Here is a 23638-nt window from a genome sequence, read left to right as displayed (position 1 = left end):
AAAATATAAGAAGTTCCAGATAGGAGAAATTTAAATTGCGTAGCTCATATCAACGTCAGAAATACTAAAGTTTAACATTGTACAAAAGGTCCATCAAATACACTGGCATCATAGATATAACTGTTTGACTACTGATAGCTATAGATGTTTGCTGGTTTGTACAAAAATAAATGTAAGTGGCTGCCTGGAAATATACCCGGAATGGATATAATCACACTTCCCCTGCACCCTCTTCTCCCAGATTTCTCATTAAAGATAGAAATGCAAATCTGTAACAGAAAATTCTCTCCATCAGCTATCTACTCACTGTGTGAGCAGCTTTGAGTCACATGCCACAATCTTAACGCGGCTAACAGTCTCCTGGCATTCTTCACTCTTGAACACAGCATCTTGTAAGATAAAGGTCCACACATTGTCACAGAATCTGTAGGTATGAAGATGTCCCTGCACCAATAGTTGGGCAAATTCAAAGAAGAATGTAACTGAAGCATTATCATGCTAATAAGCCCCAAGAAATCATAGAAAGAACAACCAAATTCAGTAACAGTTAAAGGAGAGCGAAGACAAATAAAAAGGGTTGAAAGGCCTAACAGACAAAAATCCATATTTCATTAAAAAAACAGAGGCCTAACAGATATAAATGCTGGCAAAAGGACAATATCAAGGACATCCCGGTGCACAGGCATCCTGCGTTCGTGCAAGGTCCCGGAAAGGGGGTGTGATGCAGACAGCCTACCATAATGCAAGCATTAGTGGCTGGTTCCATGGCTCGAACCCGTGACCTAGATCACACAGAGACAACTTTACCATTGTTACAAGGCTTCCCTTCCAAGAGGACAGTATCCTTCACAAATAATTTTGACCATAGTATAGCAAAATCAAAGAGATGACAAAAGAAAGGACCTACCAAACAGAAGCCCTAGAGCTCAATTTCAAGATTGCACAAACTAAGCACACAAGATCTCATTCCACAACTAATGAAATGTGAGCACCTTCTTGAACACATTTTTTTTTGTGATGAAAACCTTGTTGAACACCTATCCCACTTGCAGGAACAGTCATGCATATTTTAGCATCCAACAGAATGTTGTTCTCGATATATACATCACCTCCAACAGACCGAAAAGTGTGACCTAGAGGTCAACTGTTAATGAAGCTACAATGAAGACAATGGAAAATCACGATCAAATCCAAATTGAGACCTAAGAAGCTAAGTGAATAATCCTATCTGCCTAACCCATGTGGGTAGAGTCACTAACTGTATTAGTAAGAGGTTGTAGGTACCAAGTGGAATAGCCCAGGCGCGTAAGTTGGACCAAACACTACCAACTAAGCTATAAGCTAATTACAAAATTAGCACGAAATGGATGACCAATATCCCTATGCCAAATAGTTGACATCCAAATGTAGTGTTAAAGTTCTATTCTATTCCCCAGAGGAGTAGGAGTTAGTTGGTGTCTGGCTGGACACTGGTGAAAGGCACTCGCTTTTCCACTGCTTGTGCATACTTCAATCAATTATTCTCAAGTTGTGTGCAATAGCTTTCTAGTCAAAAATTTGTAAGGCAGCCCTCATGGTAAGTGGAAAGACATGTTGTGTTAGAAAGATAACAGAATAAACAAGGGAGTGGAATGCATACAGGAATCAAGATGAAGAGCAAAATCTGAGGAGTCTAAATATAAACTTACTTTGTAAAATCAACCTGAAAGGAGGCGGTCTCTTAAGCTTCAGGTTCAACCATAGCTTTTATTGTGACAGTTGTATAATAATCAAAGCAGTATGACTTGAGCCTTATTGTGACAAGTTGTCAAGTCAAAGGCTGTTGTGCAATTTCTGATTTAAAATTAGCGATAACTTCAAGTCTTCCCTCATGTCTTTCTTGTGATCAAGAAGGATCAGCCAGTTAATTACTTTATTTCGAGTAATGTACCAGATCTTGAAAGATTACTGTATTTTACTGGATTAAGTTCTTTATATAATTTGCTCTTACAGGAAAGCACTCCTCAGAATCTGTTAAAATTTACAGCAGCTTTTCTTCTAATTCAAGCTCAGCTACTGAGCAATCATCCACCATACCTACTACCTTCAAAGACATCAACTGAAAGACTTCTCTCCTCATTTAACCACTTTAAGATACCTACCCCATTGAGTTGGATTTTCATGAATCCTGACAGTCAGGAGACACAATTTGGGTATACTACCTACCTATATGCTGTAGATGTCTATTGTAAAGAATAAGCAAATCAATAAAATCAGCCTCCTCTCTCTGATTGCAATCACTTGGCAATATGAAGATAACTAAACTCTACGCCTAGATGTTAACATCCGATGCCAGTCATATCATATAAGACGGAAAAATATAGCAACTAATCATCTATACTCTTCAAATATTTTTGTTTTTTCCTAAAGAAGAATGATAAGCTTCAGTCAGATGGATTAGAACGAGCATGATTCAAGTGGAAGACCTCAAGTTTTGCAACTGCAATACTTATGAGGTCCATTCTCGAATGTTACTAGACAAAGAAAGCGTAAAATATATGTGCCTGATCTATTGATAATTTAAAAGAAAAGGAAAAGATGTGAGTGAATGCTATGTCTCAAAAGTAATATGCTAGATATCAACACAGCACACAAATCCAGCAGGATGCAGTCAACCAAAAGTTGCTTCTAAGTTAACAATTTTGGGGCGGGAACTTTATCCACCGAGTTTTGAACCATGCGCCAGCTGACACTCAGGGATTTCTTGGCTATCAAGAAAAAAGGGTCTGTCTTATAAGCTTTTGGTTTTGTTCTAGAACAATGTTATTCAAATTCATTGATGGTGTTCAGAATGAGAGGAACCACCTGATATCCTAAATTTTCAACTAATGAGACACAAACATTTCAATTTATGGTGAAACTATTTGAGGTGCCAAAGATATCTTAACAGAAAACAAGCCAATAACTCATACCAACATAAGTGAGGTTTAGAGAAATGTTGCTCATTGGCAGATAACGTCCCATGTTCTACTGTATATCTTAATTCGAGTCCTGGCCAAGTGGGAAATATTGGACAACAAACCCCCCCCCCCCAACACAAACAACTAATGGGACAATATGGATTATGAAAATAACTTATGATGATGCGACTCATTGTGCTGGACAAATGAAAATATTCTGATGTGACTTCGTATTATGGATATAAAACAGACACACGAGTGAATTCATCAGCTTCTTCATCTTCGATTCTTTTAAATAAAGCCAACAGAGACAGATTCAGCCACAACTATTTTTGCTTCTGTTTTGTAACACTATTGCATCTTCTTGATGCCATTAATGAAACCAATTACTTCATAAAGAAAAACAGAGACATATTCAGCCACTACTACTAGTAAATTAGATCATAATAGTAAATTTTCACATAAATACCCAGAAAGCCAAAAAGAGTCAGTGATTCTTAATTATGTGAATCATGAAACTGATCCAATGATATATCATCGGTGTGAGCTCATATGGATCTAAACTGACAAACAAAGAGAACATCAAACAAAAGCAGGTTACAAGTACCTTAATAGTAACCTTGGTCTTTACTTGACTCTCCAAAGCTTCAGTCATTGACTGCAAACAGTGCAACAACATAAGAGATAAACATGGTTTAAACCCCAAAAGGCCAAACAAAAAAAAAGATGTTTTGACTATAATACACGATTTTAGAAACAGATTATTTGTATGGATATGTACTTACATACATGCATATAAAGGCCAGTATACGCTTACAGAAATAGGTTGCCACTAAATGCGAGGGCGGATGCAGTACTTGGAGCCATTGCAGTAGATTTGAACCATATACATAGTTGAACAATTTCTCAAAAACGTAATTTTATTTTTAAGTTTGCACCCAGTAACACAAAATGGAAGTGGATACAATGACGTCCCACGCCTATAGCTTTAAATCATGGAGACTAAATGCAAGGAGATGTAGTCCTTGGGCAGCGGGTTCCGGCCCATTGCACTCAATTTAAACCATATACATAGTTGAACAAATTTTCAAAAAAATATAGTTTTGTGTTCAAGTTCACCTTCGTTACACGAAAAATTAGTGCTTCATTTTTTGATATGTGTAAATATTAAAAAGAAAGTTATAATTTATACAGACCTGGTGTTTACACCAACCAAATGGATACTAATCATAGTTGATCAATACATATTCTCACCTTAATTAATGACTTAAACATGATAAATTAGTAGGATTTGGTGTACGCGTTGGGTGCGGGCAAGTGTTTTACACTTCATCTACTGATTTAAAATCCTGGATCCATCTGTGAGGCAAAAAAACTGACCTTGTCGAACTGAACAAGAACTTGAATGGCGAGTTCCGGGCTAAGAATACCGTTGGAGACCATCTCATCAAGTGTTTCAGTCAAACACATCCCAATCGTTGACCTCCTGTATAGCTCGAATGTCGCCATTTTTGGTCTTTTTCAAGATCTGCAAAAATTAAGAATCAATTCAAAATAAAAGGCAGATTTTCAAGAGAAAATTAAATAATACTTACTAAATAGATTTCAAGAATGTACAGAAATTAAACGATGAATTAATGAATTCAGGTTTTGAGGGAATTACAATTGAAGGTGAGAGAAGAGCGAGGGAGAGAGAGATAGGAGTTCGGTTCGAAGAGAGGGAAGAGATTTGGGGCTTTTTATACCCTAATATTCATAGCGGATGGCATATATAGGCGGGCGGTGGAATCGTTAACGTGAATTGACCTAAATACCCTTCTTTTGCTCCCTATTTCCCAAGGGAAGTCTATCCCAATGGGAAAAAAAAATTGAAATACCTTTGAGGTTCCATCAAACTCGATCAAACCGTGAACTAAGCTAGAGAGAGAAACTCGCCCTTCTCTCTACATTCCCTACCTCCGCTTCCATGGAAACTGTAACTGTCTCACTATCCACTCACTCAGCCTCCCAAATCCCACCCAAACCACCTGATATACAACATAATTGTGAAGAAATTAATCTGCATATTCTTTCTACTAGTAGGGGAAATCAAATGATTGATGCAGAGAACTCCTCCTCGCCAATCATGCTAGATAAAATACCCCAACCTTAAGGTTCTTCATATAAGGAAGCTCTTCTATTGGACACTATTAGCAGCCAGATTATTCAAAACCCCATGCAACCACAAACCACCCAAGTCTTTCCCACGCAACTAGACTATAATTCCTATGGTCTGCCTAGCCATATAACCAGTCCACAAAACACTATAGAATCAAATGATAACCTATGAGTTTCCCTTTCAGCAGGTGATCTTCAAAGGATATACCAACCATGGAAATATTCTCTTATTATTAAGCTCATGGGAAAATGTATCCTCCATCAATACCTCAGAAGGAAGATATACCAACTGTGGAAACCAAATGAAAATTTCACCCTAATGGATCTAGGGGTTGATTATTTCATAGTAAAATTCTCCAAAGAAGAGAATATATCCAGAACCCTCAATAACGGACCATGGTTTGTTAATGGCTATCACTTATCAGTCCAAAAATAGGAACCTCATTTTGTATCAAGTGAGGCAAAACAATTAAAATCCGTCGTGTGGATTCGATTACCCCAACTCCTACTAAATTTTATGACTTAACCATTCTTCAAAAAATAGGGAATACTATAGGTCGTCTATTGAGGATTGATGCCTGCACTTCCTCAACTCTAACAGGAAGATATGCTCGACTTTGTATTGAAGTTCCTATGGACAAACCAGTAATGCCATCCGTCTATATTGGAAATTACAAGCAGCATATACACTATGAGGGGGAAAACTTTTTATGTATTAAATGTGGGAAATTAGGTCATAACCAATTAAAATGTTTAGTACCCTCACCACCTTATAAAGCCAATGATATCCAAGGAGGCATAATAGGACCTCAACAACAAGACTCCTCGAGCGATTGGGTAACTGTCACGTTCAGTAAGAAGAAGAAAGTCAATGGAGTAAATCAAGTCCACAATGCAAAGGGTAACAGTCAAGGTACACATCTAAATCCATCTCGCACTGACATAGGTATGTCCTCTAAACCTCATAATTATCCCTACTATACCTCTAAAAATTTGAGTAAAGAACCATCCAATACTACTGGTAATATGCCAAAGAATAAACAGTACAAGGAAAAAAACAGCTTCATCAATACTGGCAAGAATCCAAACTTTTTTGAGGCTCTGAACTCAATAGAGCACATGGTTTTGGATGATGGTTTAGATGACAATCCGGATACAATCCTTATTGCCCAATGCATGCAAAGTAGAAAAGACAAAATTAAACATGTGTCAAGTAATACTCCCACATTGGAACCCTCATCCCAATCATTACAAGAAGTTTCCACTAAAGACAAACTTAGGAATGACTCGGTTGCCCCTAATCTAATGTGCAATACTAGTACTAATCCAGATAACACTACTACCCCTATCCAATCTACATTACACATGGCCATGCATGCAAAGGGGGACGTCCAAATGGCAGAAAATTCAGAGTTCTTGGCAAACTCAATATCCTCCAAGGATATTATATATCAACACACGCTAAACCAATTACCGGACATGCATCAAAAGACCACTATTAAAATTAATAATCCTACGAAGGCTAAATCTCCTACTGCCGGTATAAACATCATAAATATCATCTAAGACAACAATGCCAAGACTCCCACTATCAGCAAGAAGAAGGTTTTGATTGATTCACCTAACAAACCAACTCAGACCCTCTCAAATGGCCAACCCTCCACAACTCCCTCCACAACTACAGAACCAGCCCCTCTTCTTCACATCACCCTCTCAATCCCAGAACTACCAACCGACCTCTTGGCTAGAAACAGGTCTCCTAGGCCATGCAATAACCTTCAATATTCTGATCAATGGTCAGGAAATGGTAATAATAATACAGAATACTCGTTACCTAGCCCAACTAGTAACGGAGGGGATGCACTTGGCTATGACAACTACACAAACCAAGCTTGGAGCAACAACATTTTCCACCCCTTAGCCCCACATATGAACCACACCTTGATCTAGGAAATGCAGAGTCAATGGAACCTCCCTCAAACTCCTAACCAATATATCAATCTCCCAATGACTCTCCCCTTCTTCCCAGCAGAGGAAAGCATAATGATCAACCCAATCTTCATGCCATGGGGTCACCATACAGCCCAGGGAAACAACAACCCTCCAAACATGGCCCCAGTCAACCTAGATCCAATTATTCAAGCCAATGCTCCAGAACAAGGCCCTCCACAACCTCCAGTAGAGGAAGAAGAAAAACACCATCCACAAGGTACTCAACCGAGTGTAGAATTTTCAAGCCTAAATGAAGTAAAAATACTTCTCTTCCCGGAACTATGGAGCAAGAAATACATCTTTAGTTGTCCGAGCACCATGTACAAATGCTCAATGCATGTTCTTCCACTACAAGATCCCACCGTAGGAAAGCAAGTTATCATTCTAGTTCCATCCAGAAGGAGGAGTCACAACTCAGTGGAAAGGGACTCCACTGTGATCCAACCTCAATCCCCTCTAATGAATAGAGCAACCACTATTATATTCTGGAACGTCCGAGGTGCTAATAATGATGATTTTCGTCGTAACTTTAGGGATTTAATCGATACCCACAAACCTTGCTTGGTGGCTCTCTTGAAAACTATGATGCATGTGCATGCACCCCTCCTCCATGAATTTAATTTTTCTGAACTCATAGAGGTACCCGCTGAAGGCCAGTCAGGAGGAATGGTTGTCCTTTACAACCATGACATAGTTACGGTTGAGCACTTCACCAGAAATGGTCAGGAGATCCATGCACTCCTTCAGGTCCGTCCTTTTAATTTTAGTTGGCTTTTTACGGCTATTTACGCTAGTACTCAAGTTCAACATAGAGATATTATGTGGGAAAATATAAAAGCTAACTCACAAAATTATAAAGGTCCGTGGATGTTCGGGGGTGATTTAAATGATATTATTAGCACAAATGAAAAAATAGGAGGAAGACCTCTAAAGAAATATAGGGCAGCTAAAATATGGGACAATATCGACTCATGCAAGTTAATAGACCTTGGCTTCAAAGGAAGTAAGTTTACTTGGTCCAATCATAGGAAGAAAAAAGGTTTAATTATGGAAAGGTTAGACCGAGTCCTAGCTAATGACGACTGGGTAAAAAAATTTCCTAATGTTACCATTACTCACCTCCCTAAGACACACTCGGATCATAAGCCTATCCTTGTTAAGCTCAATAATATTACTCACCACTGTGAAAAAAAATTTAGACTTGAAAATATTTGGTGTACTCATCCTAATTTGGTAATATAGTTGCAAACCAATGGAAGAATAAAGATCTAATGGGGGCAACCAATTCCTTCACTACCTTTATTAAGAAATGGTGAAATGACAACTTTGAAAACATATTTAGGGAAAAGAAATTGCTTCTAGCCAGAATAAATGGCATACAAAAATCTTCTTATCTTTCCTCTAGTTCTTTCCTTCAAAGTTTAGAAAAAGATCTAATTACAAATTATAATAACATTCTCAAATTAGAGGAAGACTATTGGAAGCTTAGATCTAGAATCACCTGGCTAAACGAAGGGGATGCAAATACTAGGTTTTTTCAAATAAGTGCATCTAACCGGAGAAGAAAAAACCATCTTAGCTTTCTTAAGAATAGTGAATAGGTATGGATTGACAATCACCTTGACATTATTAACCATACCCTTGATCACTTCTCTAAGTTATTTTGCACTAGTCACACCCTTACAGATATGACTCACTTTAAAGCAAAACTAGTTTCCATACAATAGATCTATCTGCTCTGGACAGACCCTTGATAGATGAAGAAATTAATAGTGCTATATTCTCCTTCAAACCTTTTAAATCACCCGGACCAGATGGTTTACATCTTTTTTTTACCAATAATATTGGAAGATAATAGGAGATTCAATGAAGGTTTTTTTGTCACAAAGTTTTTATGGATAATGCAATTCCTCAAGAAATAAACTCTACTTACATTTGCCTTATCCCAAAATTTCCTAATGCTAACAACCTCAATAATTTTCGTCCTATAAGCCTATGTAATACTATTTACAAGATAATCACCAAAATTATTGCAAATAGGCTAAAACCTCTTCTAAACAATCTCATCAGTCTTATTCAATCTAGCTTCATAAAATATAGGAGAGCTAGTGATAATGCTATAATCATCCAAGAGCTCATTCACTCTTTCAAAAAAGCAAAAGGAAACAATGGGAAAATGTTAATAAAAATTGACCTTGAGAAGGCATTTGATAAATTTGAATGGTCCTTAAAATACAGGACTCTTCTTTTCTTCAAGTTTCCTCCTAATATTTCTAAACTTATTATGTCATGTGTAGTGACTTCATCCACTTCTATTTTAGTAAATGGAAAAAAACTTGTTTTTTCAACCTAGTAGAGGGATTAGGCAAGGGGACCCTATGTCTCCCTATATTTTTATTCTATGCATGGAGATGTTATCAAACTATATAAATCACCTAGTAGATATAAGAAGTTGGGACCCTATCTCCCTTAGTAAAGACTGCCCCCAACTATCTCATTTGTTTTTTGCAGATGGTTTGGTTCTAATAGGCAAAGCAAATAATAATACAACCTCTTCTATAAAGTCTGCTCTTATGCAATTTTGTGCCATCTCTGGGCAAACAATAAACGATAAAAAATCTAGGATAATATTTTCAGAAAATTGTGGTACGACAACTAGATCTAATATCTCTAAATCCCTTGGCATTAAGGAATGCAATTCTTTTGGGAAATATCTAGGTTTTCCCATCATTAGCAAAAATCACAGTCACAAAGACTACCAATTTATCATTGATACCATGAGGAGTAAGCTCTCAGGATGGAAATGTGACAAGCTTAATCTAGCCGGTAGATGCACCCTAATTACATCTACTCTAGCAAGTCTACCTGCTTACTACATGCAATATACTATGCTTCCCCCAAAAACCCTTAAGACTATTGACCAAATTCAAAGAAATTTCCTTTAGGGCTCAACCGAAAATAGGAAAAAACTATATCTAGTTAATTGGGGTATTGTTACTACACCTAAACAGGAAGGGGCCTGGGACTAAGGAAAGCTCGGTCAAAAAACATAACCCTACTTGTAAGTCTAGCATGGAGATTAACAAACAATACCACTAATCTTTGGGCTTCAACACTTCTTAAAAAATACTCTCATAAGCCAAAAAGATAAGGGCTCCTTCATTTGGAAAAGTGTGATCAGGGGATGGGAACTATGCCAAAAAGGTTTGTCTTGGACTATTCATAATTCTTCAACCCTCAACTTATGGGATAATAATTGGATAACCAACTCCAAAGCACTTAGAAGCTATATCATTGACCCTTTAACTAAAGAGGAATCCTCCCTTAGGGTATGTGATATTAGAACTAGGAATAATTGGGATTTGGGTAATATTTCCTTAGATATCCCTAAGAAAATATATCTAAAATCCAATCAACTTTAATCCTCAATGACACAAAATCTGATTCTTTATCCTGGGATAGTAACTCAAATGGTCTATTTATGACCAAGTCTTGTTACGAACTTTTGGAAGGGAAAGTTCACCCTGAAATCAAAAGTGACTGGATCTGGGAATTGCACTGTCCTAATAAAATTAAACACTTTATATGGCTATGCAACCTCAATAGATTGCCATGTAGAAAATACCTTTCCCATATTGGCATGAACATAGATGAAACATGTACTATTTGTCGTAAGGAACCTGAATCTCTTAAGCACATTTTTCTCGTATGCCCAAATGCTAAAACCCTTTGGGATAATCTGGGAACTGACACTTCCAATTCTCATCTTTCAAGCCAAATATGGCTTCATTCTCTCCAATTAAAAAGTCCCATTATTCCCAATAAGTTAATCAATTGGAACACCTTGTTTCCCTTTATTATCTGGAATATTTGGATTACTAGGAATAGTAACAATATTAATAATACTACCATTCGCTCATCCCTCAGTAAGATCATTGATCCATCAGTCGAATACATGTTACTTACAAATAGGAAGTCTAATTGGGATACGAAAGTCATTCTCACCGTCAGTTGGACGAAACCTTGTAGGGGATGGTATAAACTAAACATAGATGGTGCTTGTAATAAGGAAAAAGGTATAGGGGGCATTGGAGGGGTCATAAGGAATGAGAAAGGGGACTGGCTAATTGGTTTTGCTTCAAAGATAAGTGTAAAAAATTCAGTTCAAGCGGAACTCATGGCTCTCTATGAAGGACTTTGTATTTCAAATAACAGGAAACTCTATCCGTTGGAAATAGAGACAGATGCTACACAGGTAATCACTTTTATTCGTGATGGATGCAAAACTTATGATTCTATTATAAATTGTTGCAGGTTACTTCTGGCACAAATGGGCACCGTGGAAATGCATCACCTCTTCAGGCAGGGGAATGAAGTAGCTCACAAATTGGCAAAGCATGGAATGACCAGCTTAGTCTCAAATAAATTAGTATTTTGGTTGTATCCGCCACCTTTTGTCTTGGCCAGAATGTTGGCAGACAAGTGTGGTGAAGTTTGTGAAAAAATAATTTCTGTTAAGTGTTGTAAAACTCTAGCTACTATGGGTAATTCGCATGTCATGCATAGGTTACCATCTATCCTTGATCATCATGATCAAAACTACTCCTGTAATGCTTAGTACTTATGTTTAATAAATAAGTATATTTTATGTTCAAAAAAAAATTCCATCAAACTCTTCATTTTATTTTGCTACTACTTTGAACCCGCTTCTACGCATCTAAATTAATTTATTTAATATTTGTTATTTTTTTGCTAACACAAGTTATTTTATCCATCAAAATTTATAGATGGGAAGAATTACCTAGTATCTTTTTTGCCTCCACTCTGCCGTAATTTGTCTCCCAAACTCTTCATACTAAAGTAAGTTATTTTTACTTATTAGGGAACGCTTGACATACGTTAAAATCCATTAATAAGAAATTGACGAGGGCGAGACGACGAGTAATGCAAATAAAAATATTTGAGATAACTATTGATAACTACTGTTGGATTAATTTTTTAAAAAACCAGCCATCACAAACATAACCAAGCAATTCAACAAAAGGAAAAAAGAGATAGTGACTACTTTTAGAAATTCTTATATTGGAAAATAAACTTTGAAAAATTGTAATGAAGTACAGTCAAATCTCTCTATAGCAGTCTCGTTCGTTTCGATATTGTTTGGCTTTTATAGTGAATGATTGTTATACATCTATAACAATATTTGACGTTTAAATATTTTTTGGCTCTTATAGATAAAACTTATCCAAAAATTAATTATTTTTCTTTTTTTAATGTTACATGTAAAAGCTAAAAAATAATTCAAATTTAAGATCTCAAAAGATATGCATATTTCACTAGGTAAATATTGTAGAAAGCTATACATTAATTAATAAATGCAACTAAACGGAAAAATATATAAACTCTAGCGCACACATTTTAAAGTTGCTAGAAAAAAAATCTTTCAAGAGTGATGGAAGAATTTTGTAATTATAGTTGTTTTATAGATTTCATTCTCTTATTACCGATATAACATTTGGACTGGCGAAGATTCGTGTTCAAATTTTCAGCAAAAAAGTATCTAATGGAAAATATATCATCTGCAAATCTTCAAATCTTATGTCTTACGCAAGATAGAAACTTTGTTCGATGGAAAATATTATGTGCATATTTTTACAATTATTATTAGTAATCTTAAAGATTTTATATGGTTGTTATAGAGGGGTAATTTTACAAAGAGCGTTCTGTTATAAATATGGATGTTGCTGTTATAGGTAAAAAGATATTATAGAGAGGTAAAATAAAACTAAAAAGTCTATTTTGAAAAACATTTAGCTTTTATAATGAATGATTGTTATTATATAGGAATATTGTTACTGAGAAATCTAACTGTATCTAGTTCCACGATGCTAACCATTTATTAACATGCTAAAAAAAATAAGCATTACCAACTCATGTATAAATTAGTAAATTACGATGTTCTAGTTCTGTCTTTAGATATCCCATTTGTCCGGCAACAATTAAAATCCAAAATTATTCTGTAATTGCACAACTTCAACAGACACAGGCGTAAATTGATATAATTCTAAATAATTTTTCTTATCTTTGGTATGATAAAAGTTATTATCTATATAAAATATTTTTGTGAATAATATTTTTTTCTATCTGAAAAATGTTTTGCAATGTTTGGTTGGTGAGAATCTCACGTTATCAGTTTGAGTGGAATTTATGATCTACAGTTATTTTTAGAGTTTAGGACCAAAACTGTTATACCGCTCGATTCACTTTTACTTGGCAGGCATATTAAAAATAAATTTTTATTTTTACTTGTCAATTTACGTATATCAAAAAGAAAAAAAGAAAAGAAAACTCAACCAACAAAACATAGCTTTCCCTTGTATTGAGCCGGGATAGTATATGTATGTACAGAAATTTTAGGGGTTAAAGTGTACAAAATAGAAGTTGGTAACTAATTTAACTAATAAGGTGTATTAGTAGTTGTCTGTATATTAGACTAGCAGAGCTTTTCTTCTTAGCTAACTTCTTCTTCCCCAATCGTGAATAACAATGGAGATTTCTCTGATTGCTCTCTCTCTCTCTCTCTCAAATCCTCATGCATGTCCTCTTCTATGGAAATTTGATATGGTATCATAGCGATCGATTAAATTCTGTTGTGTCTTCCTTCCTTCTGTCAATCTCACAACTCCGATCTTCGTTTTTCAATTTTCATTTCGTCGGTGATCGTCGTCCCAGAGCTAGGGTTCTTAATTTAGAGCAAAAATGGCAGTTAATGATGGATCGATTGTTGAGACTGTGCTAGGACACACTCATCCTCTGTATTTGCAACCTTCAGACACGCCGGGAGAGCATCTGATTGAATTTAAGCTTATAGGGACTGAGAACTACAACTTGTGGTCTAGATCTATGAGAATTGGATTGTTTACGAAGAACAAAATCGGATTTATTGACGGAACCTGTAAGAAGGAGAATTTTGGGCAAAATTTGCATGATCAATGGGAGAGATGCAATGCATTTGTGCTATCATGGATAATGAATGTTGTTACCAAAGAGCTTTATAGCACTGTAGTCTATGGATCTTCTGTGTGCAATGTATGAAAAGATCTGAAGGAACGTTTTGATAAGAGAAACATTTCTAGAATCTACAATTTGTCGCAGGAGATTATAGCTCTTAAGCAGGTTTGGCACCAGTTTCTGTTTACTATTCTAAACTGAAGAACCTATGGGATGAGTATGATCCTATGACACATACTCCTTCATGTCCATGTCCTGAATCGAAGATATTTCTGGAACATATTCAACAACAACGTCTAGTGCAATTTTTGAGTGGTCTCAATGAGTCATTTGCTCAATAAAAAGGGCAGATAATGTTGATGATTCCAACTCCAAACATCAATGAAGCCTATGTGATGGCTGTGCAGGATGAAAGTCAGCGAGCCAAGGCAGCTAGCATCATTAATTTGGAAATAGAAGCTCAGGCAATAGTGTATAACACAGGTTATGTATCTAACCCAATGGCTTCCAATGCAGGTTATGGAGCTAATGATGTGTGTTACAATACAGGGCAGACATACACTGGAGGCTACAAGCAAAAGAACCGGTTGTACTGTGATTATTGCAAAAATAGGGGACACACTAGGGATGTCTGTTACAAATTAGTGGGTTATCCTACAGATTTCAAACCAAAGAGGAAGACATTTGGAAGGAATGCAATTGCAGCACATGTACAGATGGACAAATGTACAGGCCATGAGCAGGTGGAACGTGCAAAATTTGAACCAGCAGAACATTTCTTTACAGAGGAGCAATATCATCAGCTGCTGCAAATGCTCAACCATACCAACACCAACACTTCACCTGATACAACAGCCCATGATAAGATCATATGGATACCACTGTCACTTCTGAGTATGATCAAAGAAAATAGATGGATTATAGACTTAGGAGCTACAAATCACATGGTGTCTAGCCTACATTTATATATTGATTATGTGGAGCTGTCTGAAGTAATTCAAGCAAAGTGCAATTGCCTACTAGAGAGACAAGTGTAATTACACACTTAGGGACTTCCAGCATATTGGATGGCATAGTGATCAAGAATGTACTCTATATACCTAAGTTTAGGTATAATATGTTATCGGTGTCTAAGCTGACCAAGGATTTGGGCTTATTTCTTGCCTTCTTTCCTACCTGCTGTATATTCCAGGATATTTGCAGTGGCAAGGTGAAGGGGATTGGTATAGTGGAGCATGGATTATATGTGCTAGACCAGACTATCAAGAGAAACATACAGGAAGGATTACCTATTGGCCTTATATCTTCTACATTGTCTGTAAATAGAATAAATGATACCTTATGACATAAACGGTTAGGACATGTACCTGCGGAGACTATGAAAAGGATGCATATGTTTGGAAACACAAAGTTTGTTAACTGTGATGATCATTGTTCTGTATGCCCTTTGGCTAAACAAACACGTTTACCTTTTCCAGATAGTACTACAAAGAGTTATGCATTAGGTGATCTTATTCATGCAGATGTATGAGGACCTTTTAGGGTACCCATCCATGATGGTAAACAATATTTCTTAACTCTTGTGGATGATTTCAGTAGATTCATGTGGGTGTGTCTCATGAATTCTAAGGATGAATCAATTGTGGTATTAAAATTCTTCATTGCTTTGATTAAAATAAAATTTTCTTCCACTGTGAAAACTCTTAGAATAGACAATGGAGGAGAGTTTTTCAAGAACCATCTTAAGGAGTTGCTGCGTACAGAAGGTATTACTCATCAAAGCATATGTCCATATACCCCCTCAACAGAATAGAGTAGTAGAAAGAAGACATAGATACATACTGGACACTGCCAGGTCATTGAGGTTCCAAGCAAATCTACCTTTGAAGTTTTGGGGAGAATGTATTATGACTGCAGTGTATCTGATCAACAGAATCCTCTCAAGAATATTGGGTGGGAAATGTCCATTTGAGCTGGTGTTTAACAAAGCTCCTTCACTGGATCATCTTAGGGTGTTTGGATGTCTTTGTTATGCTGCAAACTTGAAGAAAAGGGACAAGTTCTCTGCCAGAGCTATTCATGCAGTATTCTTGGGTTATTCTTTAACTCGGAAGGGTTATAAACTGTTTGATCTATCTAATCGTGTAGTTTTTGTTAGCATGGATGTTATTTTCCAGGAAGACAACTTCCCATTTATGCAAATGTCAAGTAGATCAAGTTCAGTTGTTCCATCTACACATCAAAATCACCATGTACCTATTATAGACATTGATGCCCATCCTATGTCAACTACATTTCCCAATGATGATTCTGCATTTGATACAATGCCCATAGATTCTCCACTTCCAGATATACAGGAAGACATCTTACTAAACAACCCTATTGATGATTCTCATACACCAACTATTGTGGATTCTTCTACATTACCTACTGCTAATTCTACAACTCCTGCACACTCACCATCACCTCAGTATGAAGACAATTTTGAACCTCATAGGAGCTCTAGAATTTCTAGACCTCCCATTTGGATGCAGGACTATGTGAGTTCCCAGAAAAGTGCCTACCCTATTTCCAACTCTGTTAGCTATCTTCAATTGAAACCTCACTAATCCAAATGCTTGGCTGCTTATTCTTCTGAGACAGAACCAAGATCTTTTGCTGAAGCTACTAAGGATCCTAAGTGGGTTGATGCCATGCAACAAGAAATTCAAGCCTTGGAGGACAATCAGACTTGGAGCTTGGTGTCACTACCACCTGGGAAGCAACCTATAGGGTGTAAGTGGGTGTTCAAAATTAAGTATCAAGCTTCAGGTGAGGTCGAGAGATACAAAGCTCGACTTGTAGTAAAAGGTTACACACAAAAGGAGGGCCTTGACTACACTGATACTTTCTCACCTGTTGCTAAAATGGTGACAGTAAGATCAATTGTAGCACTGGCATCTTCCTCTGGTTGGCCTCTCTATCATATGGATGTTCATAATGCCTTCTTGCAAGGCGACTTAGTTGAAGAAGTTAACATGCTTGTCCCTCCAGGTTTCTCTAAGGGGACTAACAAGCAGGGGGAACCTTGTATGCAGGCTACATAAGTCCCTATATGGCCTTAAACAGGCATCTCGGCAATAGAATATTAAGTTGTTTGAGGCACTACAGACCATGGGGTTCTCCCAAAGCCACTATGATCACTCTCCATTTACCAGGAAAACTGATACTTACCTTGTTCTAGTGCTCGTCTATGTGGATGATTTGATAGTCACTGGGAACAACATAACAAAAATTAACAAGACAAGGGCCAACTTGAAGTAGTGTTTTAGAATGAAGGATCTTGGAGAATTGAAATTCTTTCTTGGGATTGAGTTTGCTCGATCAGAAAAGGGCATATACATGAGCCAACACAAATATGCATTAGAGCTAATTTCAGAACTTGGACTAGCTGGGGCGAAGCCTTCTAGCACACCATTAGAAGTAAACCAAAAATTAACTTCTGTTGATTTTGACAAATTGGCTTCTTCCTCTGATGATACTGTTCAAGACCCTCTCTTGAAAGATGTTGATGAGTTTCAAAGATTGGTGGGAAGATTACTATACTTAACAATGACTAGGTCGGATATATCATTTGTTGTACAAACCTTAAGTCAGTACATGTACTCTCCTAAGCAATCTCATCTAGATGTAGCAAAGAGAGCTATCAGATATGTCAAAAGTGCACCAGGGCAGGGGCTGCTATTACCATCAGGTGATGGGACTTTGAAGGCATATTGTGATGCTGATTGGGGAGCATGCCTTCAAACTAGAAGGTCAGTCACTGGCTACTTAGTATTCTTTGGCAATGCCTTGATTTCTTGGAAATCAAAGAAGCAGGAAACAATGGCAAGGAGTTCAGCTGAAGCTGAGTTTAGAAGCATGGTTTCAACTGCAGCAGAAATTGTGTGGCTCGTTGGTCTGTTTGGTGAATTAGGTGTCAAGTTGCAATTGCCTGTGGCTCTATATTGTGATAGCAAGGCAGCGATCCAAATCGCAGCAAATCCTATTTTTCATGAACGCACAAAGCACATTGACATTGATTGTCATTTCATTAGAGAGAAGATAAAGACTGGTATCATCAAGACTATACATGTGAACATTAAGGAGCAGATAGCAGATTTGTTGACTAAGGAACTTGGACGAACACAACACCATCATCTGCTTTGCAAGCTTGGAGTGAAGAATATTTTTCTACCCTCCAATTTGAGGGAGAGTATTGAGCCGGGATAGTATATGTATGTACAGATAGTTTTGGGGTTAAAGTGTACAAATAAAAGTTGGTAACTAATTTAACTAATAGGGTGTATTAGTAGTTGTCTGTATATTAGACTAGCAGAGCTTTTCTTCTTAGCTAACTTCTTCTCCAATTGTAAATAACAATGGAGATTTCTCTGATTGCTCTCTCTCTCAAATCCTCATGTCTTCTATGGAAATTTGATACCTTGTGCTTGAGATAGTTTCTCATAAGGCAGATACATATCAAAGCTAACGAATGGGCTTATTAAGTATATGATTACCACCAAGAAAAAAACGGGCTAGGAAATTATTATGAACAGCCAAAATAAATATAGTAAATTCTAAAAAAAGAAATTTGCATGATTGGAATAAAAGAGATAAAACTTTACATAGTCATTTTGAGCATTTAACCGCAGTCCTGTAGAAGACATTGTGTGACGACCCAAAGGGGTCATCACCGTAATTCTTCCTTGTTCCGTACTTACGAGGCCTTGAAAACCTTCGCTTTTAGTTATCTCGATTTGCGTGCGCAATTCGGGCGCGTAGCCGGAAATTTTTATGTTAGAATATGTGAATTTTGTGAAAAATTTGATGAATTTTGATATTAATATGCATAATATTGACTTCGGTCAATATTTTGGGTAAACGGACCCAGACCTGTGATTCGACGGTCCCGGAGGGTCCGTAGAAAAATATGGGACTTGGGCGTGTTCTCGGAAGTAAATTCCGAGGTCCCAAGCCCGAGAAATGAATTTTTGTGTGAAATTGTTTTCTGAAATTAATTAAGAAAAATGAAGAAGAAAATTGATCGGAAAACTGTGGTATCGGGCTCGTATTTTGGTTCTGACGCCCGGTACGAGTCTTAAATATATTTTAAGCACTATATGTAAAGTTTGGCTAAAAACGGACATCATATGACGTGTTTCGGACTTAAAATGGGGAATTTGAGTTTTATGAAAGTTGAGAGAAAATCATGTGTTTTGAGGCTTGATTCTATGTATATGATGTTATCTTGGCGATTTGATCGCACGAGTAAGTCTGTAAGATGTTTTAAGGTTGTGTGCATGTTTGGTTTGGAGCCCCGAGGGCTCGGGTGAGTTTCGAGTGGGGCCCGGGAGGTCTTAACTTAAAAAAAATGCAGGTTCAGGTGTTGCAGGTCCGGCGCGGCCGCGGCCATTTCCGCACGGTCCGCACTGGCAGCCACGCGGCCGCAACACTTTTTTGTGTGGTCCGCGTGGTGGGGTTCAGAGAGGGGTGGCCAGGCCGACCAGTGCGGTCGCGCACCAAATCAGTGTGGTCCGCGCTGGGTGGGTTCAGAGAGAGCCCACTTCTTCCCTCCCTTGGCACGGCCGCGGTACATTTCTGCGCGGTCCGCACTGGCAACCACGCGGCCGCGGTGCATTTCTGCGCGGTCCGCGCCAGCCCCCAGTATATATATAAATTCAGGATTTTCAGTCATTTTTTCCAGTTTTCAAAAACCCAAAACCTAAGAGGCGATTTTCCAAACAACTTTTCTTCTTCAAAACGATTGGTAAGTGATTTCTAACTCATTTTCTTCACTTCTTAACATCTTTTAACATGATTTCAACTTCAAAACAAAGATTTTCATGGAGGAAATTGGGTGTTTTGGGTAGAACCTAGGTTTTCTACAAATTGAGGAGTTGGACCTCAATTTGGGGTCCGATTTCAAAACAAAGCATATATTTGGATTCGTTGGAGAATGGGTAACCGGGTTTTGGTCCGAACCTCGAGTTTTGACCACGTGGGTCCGGGGGTGTTTTTGACCTTTTTGGAAAAAAAATCTTGTAAAAATTATTTCCATGCATTGGGATTGATCCATTTAGTAATTATTAATGTGATTGAGTAACTTATGACTAGATTTGAGTGGATTGGTGGTGGAATCAAGAGGTAAAGCTATACTAGAAGCGTGAGTTGAGTTTGGAGCATTCGAGGTAAGTGTTTGTTCTAACTTTGGCTCGAGAGAATAGGATTAGGATGATATTTGCTACTTCCTAATGTGGAGTACGGTGTATAGGCATGGTGAAGGTTATCTATGCACCAGAGTCTAGCATGACCGTGAGTCTTGATTGCTTTTAATTCGAATAATGTGACACAAGCTCCTTGTTTATTTTATGAGTTTCATATGATGTGAACGGTTGAGGTAGAATTGTGATTGGTGTACTCTTGGAGCGTTAGCTCGAACATGAATGTGTTAGTTGAGGAAGAAGTGATTTAAAAAGAGAATGTGTTGTGATTACTCCCTTGTCGGGATGTGTAGACTGATATATATACTCTCCCTTGTCGGGATATTTTGGGTTGTTAGTTGTACCCTTGCCGGGTTAAAGGTATTGAGATGTTATTCTCCCCTGAAGGGGATCGTGTGGCACGCCGTCCACTTATATATGATATTATGGGATCGTGTGGCACGTCGTCCACTTATATATGATATTATGGGATCGTGTGGCACGCCGTCCACTTATATATGATATTATGGGATCGTGTGGCACGCCGTCCACTTATATATGATATTATGGGATCGTGTGGCACGCCGTCCACTTATATATGATATTATGGGATCGTGTGGCACGCCGTCCACTTATATATGATATTATGGGATCGTGTGGCACGTCGTCCACTTATATATGATATTATGGGATCGTGTGGCACATATATATATATATATATATATATATATATATATATATATATATTATGGAAACCGGAGTTTCTTCTGTTTATTTCCGATATTTCATTTTTATCTGTTACTCCCCGATAGCATGTCCCCTCCCAGCTTTGCTTTGTATTATCTTGTTATTGTTTTCTTGCACTTGTTATATATATCTGTACAGGTTAATTTTGGTAGGTCCTGTCTTGCCTCGTCACTACTTCGCCGGGGTTAGGCCAGGCACTTACCAGCACATGGGGTCGGTTGTGCTGATGTTGCACTCTGTGCATTTTTGTGTACAGATCAGGGAGCAGCTTTCGGACCGCAGCAGTAGGACTTTTGGGAGCTATCTTCAGTCCAGGGACTCTCGAGGTAGCCTAGCTGGCGTTCGCAGGCCGAAGTCCCTTTCCATGTTTTTCGTTGTTTATCTTGTATCAGACAAACATGATGTATTTTCCTTTCAGACATTGTTTGTAGCATTCTGTAGTAGTCCGTGAGCTAGTGACACCAAACTCTGGGTAGCATTTTGGTTCAAACTTCCGCACTTTTGGTTTTCAGTTGTTTTAAAATTAAAGTCTTCCGCTTAGATTTTGTCTCGCTTATTATATTGTTGAAAGAAAGCAGGAAAGGTGTTTTAAATATTTGGCTTGCCTAGCTCCGATAGTAGGTGCCATCACGACACCCGATGGTGGGAAATCCGGGTCGTGACAAGTTGGTATCAGAGCACTAGGTTACTTAGGTCTCACAACCCACGGACAGCTCGGTAGAGTCTGAGGGATCGGTACAAAGACGTCTGTATTTATCCCGCAGAGGCTACTGAGTTAGGAAAACTTCACTTTGTTCATTCTTGTCGTGCGATTCTGTTTCTCAAGTACTGATTGTCTTTCCACTCTGTTCTTTCGCAGATGGCGAGAACACGTGCTTCCTCTTCTACCGCGTAGCAGCCTGAGCCCCCAGCAGCAGCTCCTATTAGGGGCAGAGGGCGAGGCCGAGCTCAGCCCCGAGCAGCAGTCCCTGTAAGCATTTTAATAGCAGTTGGTATGTCAACCAGTTTGTAATTTATGCGTTTATTTACAAACGTTTTAATCTTTCGGGGATAAAAGTAAACAAACATATTATTAAGGTCAAAGATAGCCATATATTATTATATATATGCAAGGGAAGGTTTAATCATAGTGAAATGTCTTCTTCCGTGATGTACTAGTTGACATTATTATTATTATTATTATTATTATTATTATTATTATTATTATTATTATTATTATTATTATTATTATAACTGACTCTAATCATTCGAACTACAGGTTGACGACATATTTTAACAAGTTACACTATATATATGTCATGTTATAGTCCACTCTGTTAACTTTGAGCGTGATGTGGTAAAAATACTCATAAAAGCATCTTTCTTTTTTTTGGGTGCTGAAAAATGAAAACGAGGCCTCAGCTGGGTGGTTTCCAAGTCTTAGATAAAGCTGTTGAGACTAAGAGGTTTTAAGTTTAATTCTCATCGAATATAGTGACTTTGTGTACAACTATGTGTTTATATTCTTTACTAAGATGTGCTAGAGTGTGATACTTTGCATAATATCCTGATTTAAGAATGATATCGCAGAGGATTAATTAAGTTGGAATTAATCCCATGAGTTGGCAAATGATTTATCCTTTTCTGTTCATCCTGAGAAACATAATTGTCATTTTGTTTATGTTAGATTTTGGGAGTTAGTTTATGCTCCCTTATTCCAAAGGGGATATATTCATTTTTGCATTTTTTTTTTGCTTGTGTAACTAAAGAAATTAGTCTTTGGGAAAACATAGGCTAGTAAATAGTAATGCAACAGTAGGAAGAAGATGGATCAGTTAGTTTGTTTCCACTCAACTTGATCTCCATGCACAATTAAAGCTTGCTTCCTCAAACATCAATAGACGTTTTCTAATCGCTAAGAGTTTTTCAGAGGGTAGTATTGAGGTTTGCATGTTGAAGACATAAACAAAATGTCTCTTATAATTTTTAGATAAAATATTGATGCAACTCAACATGGTGTCACAAGTTTAGGTCCTGGGATAAAAAAAAGTCATTGTCACTCCATTATTGAAAAGAATTATCACGTGCTTAGCCCATGAGACATAATTAAATTTGCATGTGAGGCAGTATAATGAAGACTTATTTAAAAGTGTGTTTTCCCTAATTAACAACCTAAACATTTAGATAAAATGATTAAATATTGCAATAATTAGTGAATGGTGCTTCGTGCTGTTCTAACCATGTAGCCAAGGATAGTTTGAATCTTTTGATAGAAACATGCATCAGTAACTTAAGGGCATTTCAGTATAGTGTTGAGGAGTCCTCTGACAGTTCAAGTACATATATAGCGGAAACTCAGTTTGTAGATCTTCTTCCAACCAAACGCGCCTAATCAGGGAAATATTCTGCACTTGTGACTCCAAATAAATCATTGCATTCCACAGCTTCTACCAGAGTTTGCTCTTCTTTTTTTCGTGGATGGGATGTTTTCAAGAAGGCGATTACATTATTTTGATCAACTAACAATACAAATTGTTCGACTATCTGTCCATATTTTAGTGGAACTCATCTTTGATTTGCATGTTAATTATA

At 37.4% G+C, this 23638-nt stretch overlaps 1 protein-coding gene across 4 annotated transcripts; it reads right to left on the bottom strand.

Annotated features, from left to right (window-relative positions):
• Nucleotides 1-49: 49 nt before the first annotated feature.
• Nucleotides 50-4723, bottom strand: LOC107807117 (transcription initiation factor IIA subunit 2). Of its 4 annotated transcripts, none has more exons than XM_016631430.2 (4): nt 4603-4723; nt 4320-4467; nt 3547-3597; nt 50-444 (listed from the first exon to the last, which is right to left on the bottom strand). In XM_016631430.2, the coding sequence occupies exons 2-4, from the start codon at nt 4446-4448 to the stop codon at nt 304-306; spliced, it is 321 nt and encodes a 106-aa protein (XP_016486916.1). In that variant the 5' UTR covers nt 4449-4467; nt 4603-4723; the 3' UTR covers nt 50-303. The 4 variants fall into 4 exon arrangements, with proteins under 4 accessions (XP_016486916.1, XP_016486918.1, XP_016486919.1 ...); XM_016631432.2 differs by having other exon boundaries at nt 4535-4688; XM_016631433.2 differs by having other exon boundaries at nt 4320-4455; nt 4535-4683.
• Between the last annotated feature and the right edge of the window lie 18915 nt (nt 4724-23638).

This window comes from Nicotiana tabacum, chromosome 20 (genome assembly GCF_000715075.1).
Source record: "Nicotiana tabacum cultivar K326 chromosome 20, ASM71507v2, whole genome shotgun sequence".
Lineage (NCBI taxonomy): Eukaryota > Viridiplantae > Streptophyta > Magnoliopsida > Solanales > Solanaceae > Nicotiana > Nicotiana tabacum.
The sequence above is the reverse complement of the archived record's forward strand: the minus strand, read 5'-3'. Positions and strand labels throughout refer to the sequence as shown.